The following is a 7,500-nucleotide window of genomic DNA, read 5'->3' on the forward strand; positions in this document are numbered from 1 at the left end:
TCAGTACTCCATAGGGGTGAAATGAGTGGATTTAATCATGGTGTGTTTCAGCCTCCAGTTACACACACACACACACACACACACACACACACACACACACACACACACACACACACAACAGACCTCATTACAAATATCGGTGCTCTAAGTTCATTATGTTGTTGTCATGGTTTTGTTTCATCTCTACTTGCTGAAAGCCTTACATTAGTGGAACACACCGGGGTGCTTTCAAAGCAGTACTGAACACAACACACACACACACACACACACACACACACACACACACACACACACACACACACACACACACACACATTGCTTTGAAAGCAAATGTTTTACACAGTGTGGGACAGGAGCAGCTCACTGGTGGAGTTAGTTGAATAATTAATGGCATATTTCCCCAGTATAATTACCCAGGCCCAGGGCACTCGCTCCTAAACTCCATTTGATTTTTCTCTTACAGCCTCTCTCTCTCTCTCTCTCTCTCTCTCTCTCTCCTCTCTCTCTCTCTCTCTCTCTCTCTCTCTCTCTCTCTCTCTGTGAGTGTGGGGTGGGGGGATGAACAATTTTGTGGTAAGGTAAAAAATGATTCGAGGCCAGTATAACAACCCCCCTCTTCCTCTCCCTCATTTTGTAAAGCTGAATATGTTACATAAGAGTTCAATAATCCAAGCACGTCGTGCTTACAAACAGAAATGATCATTAACCTTTAAAAGAAATATTACCCACATAATGATACCCCTTTACGCTACTGCATTTGACAGACAGGCAGACTGCACTGAATGCATCCACAAATACTGTACACACACAGCTCACTCACGATGTCCTGAAGGTGTGACTTTTCAGGTGTTTGGTAGATGCCAAGCAATATTAATAAGCTCACAAATAATTGAGACTGTGCTCTTAAAGCTCACAGGCTGCATTAGCCTCACATGTTTGAGGAAGGAGAGGGTGTGAAGGTGGAAATGGAGGGAAGCACACAAACACACACACACACACACACACACACACACACACACACACACACACAAGCGCGCCCACACACACACACACACACACACACACACACACACACACACACACACCTACACAGTTCTTGCAAATAGTATCTCCTAAATGCATTCTCCAACCTTATCAGTTTTTTAATTACTTAAATGCATCCAGTTCTTCCAAGTATGCAATGCAAAGACTTTGAGGGAAAAAATATTTGGAACATAGATTCAAACGTCATATCAAATAAATGTTTTATGCGTTTGCATCCAAAATTGCATTCACATTAGTATTTTTTCAGGATGGGACATTGCACTGAAAAAATACTTTCAAAGGCAGGCCACAACATAGGACTAAGTGGGCTTATCGGCACCGCTGTGCTCCTCTCGCTGACTGGAGAGTTGGGTACTTCCCACTAACTTTCCTTCGGAGACTCGGGTAGCGCTTGGAGCGTCTCCGGCGTAACTAGGCCACAAATCAAACATCTAGTTGAGGCGATGAACTAAATATAGCGCACAACGTCTGCGCTCTACGTTGCTATGAAAAGGTCACTAGGAACCTCAATGCAGAGTGCACGACCCTGTTTGTGTATTAAACAAACCATGATAATAAATGGCCGTTGCACAGTCAGACTGTATTTCAAGTGCTCCATACTATAAAAGCACTGAAAACGGAGTGAATAGTATGACTGAGACAAAATGTACAAATCATACAAAAACGTATAGGTTATGATCACTTAATCGTGGAAAAATGTCAAAAACAATCGCATGGACATTAGTACATAACAAATAAGGGCGAAGACTATAATAATTCAGGAAACGAGTGTTGTATGATGATGATAGCATGAGCCAACTAGTCACAGGATTAATCAAACTTGCCGTTTTGATGAGTGAAGATTTCACATGACCACGGCCCTCAAATAAGTGACATAAATGTAATCGAGCAGATTTGAAAATAAATTCGAAATTATTTATGTTCTTAATTTTATTAGTTAGGGTATGACTTCTGGATATAGCATATAGCAAGAACAATAACATAGCAATTAGAAATAGGCCTATAATAATGACAGGCTTAGGTTACATTGTCGCAATAATTGCCCAAATCACACTACTCAACACCTCATTCAAATATATTATACTCAATATTTAATAATTTATTCGTATGATGAATTATCCAACTACTTGTTAGCCTAACATATTTTACGCACATATAATATTGGGAACTCTTGACACTATGCGGAAAAAAAGTAGCTCATGGCATCTAGTAGCCTATCAACTGGCCTGTGTCCAAACTAAACAACGAATGCCTGACACGGCTTTAATTTGTCACTGCGACTCAATTCAACTTAGATTTATCATTTCCACAAATACATTCTTGGCAATATTAGGCCTATTGCAAAGAAGAAAACTCTTTCGTGACCGACTATAATACGCACACTATGTGTGTGATCATGATAGCCGACAGCATGAAGTAGACTCTAGCTGTTGAATTCCATGTAGTCTCAGAAAAACGCTGTTAATATATTCACTTTAACTTGGGTACAGCGTGGCGCTTATATCCTCGGCGGATCAAAGGCAACCATCAAGTCGCAAATAATCTTTCCATGATAACCGATAGAGGGCATCATTGACTACTGGAAAGCACGCAGACAATTTATGTTGTGGTCACTGGTTATCTGTGAGAAATGCATTGACAAAGCAACAGTTAGGCATATATTGTCTCCACTTACCTTACGCTGCTATCCTGAATATTAACTAATTGAACGGACATCGGACGTGTGTGTAATCAGCCTCGCCTGTACGACATACGACATTATAAATGACAATGTTTAATCGAAAATGTCACTCCAGTTGAATTCTAATATCACAGAGAAAACAGGAAACTCGCGGAAATCTGCTGAAAAGAGTATGGTGCACAACGGGTTGCTTATGGTCTGCAAATGTCATTAAATCACTAAACAAAGCCATATGTAACAGGTGGGAATTGGCAGACCAGCCAGTCCGTTACAAGGGTTGCCTGATTTAGTATGAGATGAGAAATGTAAAGAGGTTTAATTCTGTCATAACAGAACCAACGCTAATGGTGATTTCAATCGCATCACTTCGCAATCAGACCATGCCGGGAATACGCCATAGGCTGCACTCCATGCAGGCAGCAAACCCTTTGCTCAGTGGCAGTTTGAACCTGTTCTGGGGGCGAGTGGTCAACTTTATGATGAAGCCTTGAAAAGGAGTCGTGATTGGTTGGTGCAGGCGCCGGGGCTGTCCCTCGCTTGCCTGAGCGCTGCGCACGACGGCACTGTGTGCGAATAGGATCACCGTATGTCAGTCAACGAATGACTAGCCCGTGTGAGCTGAGACCGCCGTTAACGCATCGATAAACGATCGGCGGGACAGTGGCACAATATCTAACTTTTTAAGAAGTCTTCTTTTTTATCGTTGTCTACACCACAACTTGAGAGTCTGCTTCATCAATCCCGTGATGTTGCTGAAATCGGCTAAACCATTTGGATTAACGTGCGGAACACGGACTTCGAACATGAGTTGGTTTCTGCAGCGCTCGATGCGGAGAGTGTTCTGAGATATTTCGACTGCGTGAAAACCGCCGCACAGGAATTACCCGGTTAGCCAACAGTAGCTTATTCGGTTCAGGGAATTTTGTCTGTGTATATTTATTTGAACCCATTGGATGGAGTACTTTGGACAGACGTGAACATAATCAACTTTTATGGCGTTTCGGGACCTGATGTGGAGAGATGGATAAATGTTTCTTGGTTGTGGTCAAGAACTAGAAAAAACGTCGAGCACAGTTTTTGATGGTGCCATCTGGACAAGTAGCTTTTCTCTAACAAGGAAAACACAGCAGACACTTTATGCTTAGTTTATCCAATGCCCATCACAGTTTATGTCAATCGCTGCTGTTCCTGCGCAGAACATCAGGTTCTAACGAGTGTCGCCAGTGTCTCAACTATACTGTGGTCTCCGGACACCGTGACCTTTCCTAGGTCAGTGTTGAGAACTTTGTTAATCGATGAATAAAATAAAAACAGCACGCATATCTGGACACCTGACGGGGAGGTAGCGACGCCTGATCGCACGGAGCGAAACGAGAAGCCGAAGCCCTCGCAACAGTGGTCCATCTGGACTACCGACGATTTTCAAAGAGGGACACAAACGAGAGAAAATAGGATTTCAGAGTTTACATCGAGCGATGCTAATCACAAGCTACTGTGTGACGAGCTGTCAACGCGTATAACCCACATGCGCGTCTGTTGATTTTGGATAGAGACGGGCGACAACAACAGCGATTTGCCATCGATCTGAATGCTCTTATCGCGACTTTAATTCCTGGGCTTCACTAAATCTTCTGAACATGGCTGGGTCTGGAAGCTGTTGGAAGAAATACCTCTGGATTTTGACCATCCTTTGCAGATGTGCTTTACCTATAGCCAAATCACTGGAGGGGGTGGTATGGAGCTCACAGAATTCCAAGTAAGTGTTACACCACGGCAGGCAGATTTTGCCTTGCCATGTGCTGTGAGAAACATAACACGTAGCAACATCAAAAGACGCCATCCTGACATAGGGCTGCACGAGGTTCAGAGTCTCCGTGAAACTCCGGTAAACGCCGGGTGACATGAAAACCGCGGTGCTTCGCTCCGCTCCCGCTTCTGTAGGCAAAGTGGGTAACGAGAGCACGGCGACTACACAAACACGTTCTCCCTGGAGGAAACGTCACATCCATCACATTCATATTTTAGCTACTTTCGTCCGTCATTCAGAAAACGCACGACTTGGGCGCAAACAAATACATTTCTGTGTAATTTGTGTGAATGAACTTTATGGCGCACAGGGGCGCACGGTCAACCCCACGGTTACTAAAACGATATTGCCATGTGAATTTGTGTAAGGGACCGGGGGCCAGCGGTAGCTATATATCACGGCCTGCTACTGAAGTAGAACCTGCAAGAGGCCCTAGTGGCTGCAGACTAGACGGTAGAGATTATTGCGCGCAGTGTGATGTGATATGATGGCATAGATATTGAGAGGATAGTTGTATATTTACTGTTATGACGATTTGTGTTGCTTGCTTGTTCAATACCTAGCTACGCCAAGGCATAGGAATTCATTTGGGATTTAAATGGTGTTAATGGTTAACCTGTAGGCCTTTTTCACCCAACTGTGACTTTACATCTTTAGAATACTGATCTAAATAGTTTCCAGTCGAACCTTTGTTCAACTGTTGAGAGCGGTCGATATGTGAGCGCTTTGTAGGTTATCAGTGTGTGTTTGCGATTACATATCCTTTTGTTCAAGTATTGCCTAATTCTTATGTAAGTTACCTAGATGGATTGATTAATTAACGCATCGATGCAGTATTTTGATAACTTATTCACTGTAGCCTACTGAATATACAGAGAGAATAAAGTCTAGAGATTCATAAGTCCGTATGCCCTTTCGAGCAATACTACCCAGATATGATTGAGGCCTATTTTTCCCCAGTCCTTTGAATGTCATTGTATCGCCACTACATTCTTTTTTTGTAAGATTGTTGGCTTTGATTTCGTAGGCTGAATATTTTTCTTTCACGGTAAATTATCTCAATTGTATTGTTAAATTAGGGCAGGCCTGTGCGCGCAGATTGGAAGTGAAGAGTGAAGGCGATGTGTAGGTAGATTATTCCTTTGAATAATAGGCGAAGTCCGAGAATAAGATTTAGATTTACCAAAAAATATACATACCATTCTATATATGAAATTGATATTCAAACACGAGTAGTTTTCACCTCAACAAAATTGTAGAGATTTCAACTTCGCCATGGGGAACTTGTAGAATGGACTAAAGTGGCCTAAGATCTATTTCATGCTCAAAAGTCCTTAAAAAAACAAAACGTTGTTTTGTCATTGGATGTATGAATGCATTTGTCAGACTTAATTCACGTGGGTAAACATTTTATGGCCCCAGTTAGGGATACACTGGTGGGCCTGCCAAGCAAAGCAGGTGGGAAAATAGACCCTATGTTGGTTTACACCAGTTGGTGGTTGTTTTGTCGAGTAAGTTAATGTTTGTTTGCTTATCCCACCACAGAGTGCTTTGCATGTGTCTATCTGTGTGTGTGTGTGTTTGTGTGTGTGTGTGTGTGTGTGTTTGTCTATGTGTGTGTGACTCAGAGACTGCCAGGCTTCTAAAGGGTGTTTCCACACTGCTCATCCTTGATTAAGAAGAACAACTTGTGATAAAAGTGTGAAAATGTGTGAGAGTGCAAGTGTGATTCATTTAGATCCAACATTTTCAGACATGGCGGCAATTCGTAACAGTTTCCGCAATGGCATAACATATTCTTTGAGAACATGAGTATTAAAATTAATGCGTTAAAAATTGTTTCCGACAATTTTGCCTTTTTATACTTTGCGTATAATTACACATTGTTGTGTGTAATTGTTTTTCCTGAAATAACTGGACTTCTTGCAGTCTCAGACAAGGGAAGTAGCAACTAACTTTGCATGAAACTCTGCTGTGGCCTATTTGCAGCATAGCAGCAGCCATTTTATGATTTGTATTGTTATGTGCAGTGGAAGTTGTGCTGTCTACCCAGTGTAGACACACAGTCAGTATTCAGCCCATTTTGGGGCACGCAGCGCTGCCAAACGCTGGTGTTTGTGTGTGTGTGTGTGTGTGTGTGTGTGTGTGTGTGTAGATGCAAAAGTAGTGTGTGTTCTTTGCTCATTATGTCAGGTGCTTGTGTGTGTGTGCATTTTTAATAAGCCTGGACAGAAGAGGTTTTTCATTCTCTCTCTCTCTCTCCGTCTCTCTCTCTCTCTCCCTCTCTCTCTCTCTCTCTCTCTCACACACACACACACACACACACACACACACACACACACACACACCATGTCTCCCTCTCTCTTTCTCTATGTTTGGTACATAAGCATAGCAGGCATTCCAGTAGGCAGTAATGATTTTGTGAGCGAGGTGCGGGGCTCGAAGAGGCTTAAAGCTCAGTCCAACTCCACGGCAGACATATGGGGCTCTGCGCCACTAAGTCACTCAGTAAAGAGGCTTAGCCCGCTTTCCACTGTAAGTCTCACACAGTGGCCGGCCAAGCCTGCTCTCTCTCTCTCCCTCTCTTTCGGTCTGTCTCTCCGTCCATCCCTCCGTCCGTTCATCTCTCTCTGTCCCTCGTCTCTCTCTCTCTGTCTTTTAGTCTTTGTCTTAGTCATAGTTATCAAAGTTCATTCACATGCTTGAAGTTGTTTTGATATGGGTTTGACATACGGATCTAAGTTTGAAGAAACCTCTAAGTTGGCTTTCCATGGTGATTTTCGCTCTGCTTTATCTTTCAGTGATGAAAAAAGAATATAATTATTCAAAAAGTTTTTTTGAATATATGTTTAATAGTATATTGCCCATAATTGCGTATATGTGAAACTATAGATTCAGTCATGTTAGCCTCTGGTCATGCGCAGAAATGGTATAATAGCACTCTTGTTTATGCGATATGTGAGATATG

General features: G+C 42.5%; 1 protein-coding gene across 1 annotated transcript in view; it reads left to right on the plus strand.

Annotated features, from left to right (window-relative positions):
- Positions 1 to 3,338: 3,338 nt before the first annotated feature.
- The window catches only part of efnb1 (ephrin-B1), a 79,110-nt gene continuing 74,948 nt past the window's right edge, over positions 3,339 to 7,500 (plus strand). The window contains exon 1 of the mRNA XM_062537100.1: positions 3,339 to 4,481. Within this exon, the coding sequence (XP_062393084.1) occupies positions 4,363 to 4,481 (119 nt within the window). The 5' untranslated portion in view covers positions 3,339 to 4,362. The remainder of the gene's footprint in view (positions 4,482 to 7,500) is intronic.

This window comes from Sardina pilchardus, chromosome 5 (genome assembly GCF_963854185.1).
Source record: "Sardina pilchardus chromosome 5, fSarPil1.1, whole genome shotgun sequence".
Classification (NCBI taxonomy): domain Eukaryota; kingdom Metazoa; phylum Chordata; class Actinopteri; order Clupeiformes; family Clupeidae; genus Sardina; species Sardina pilchardus.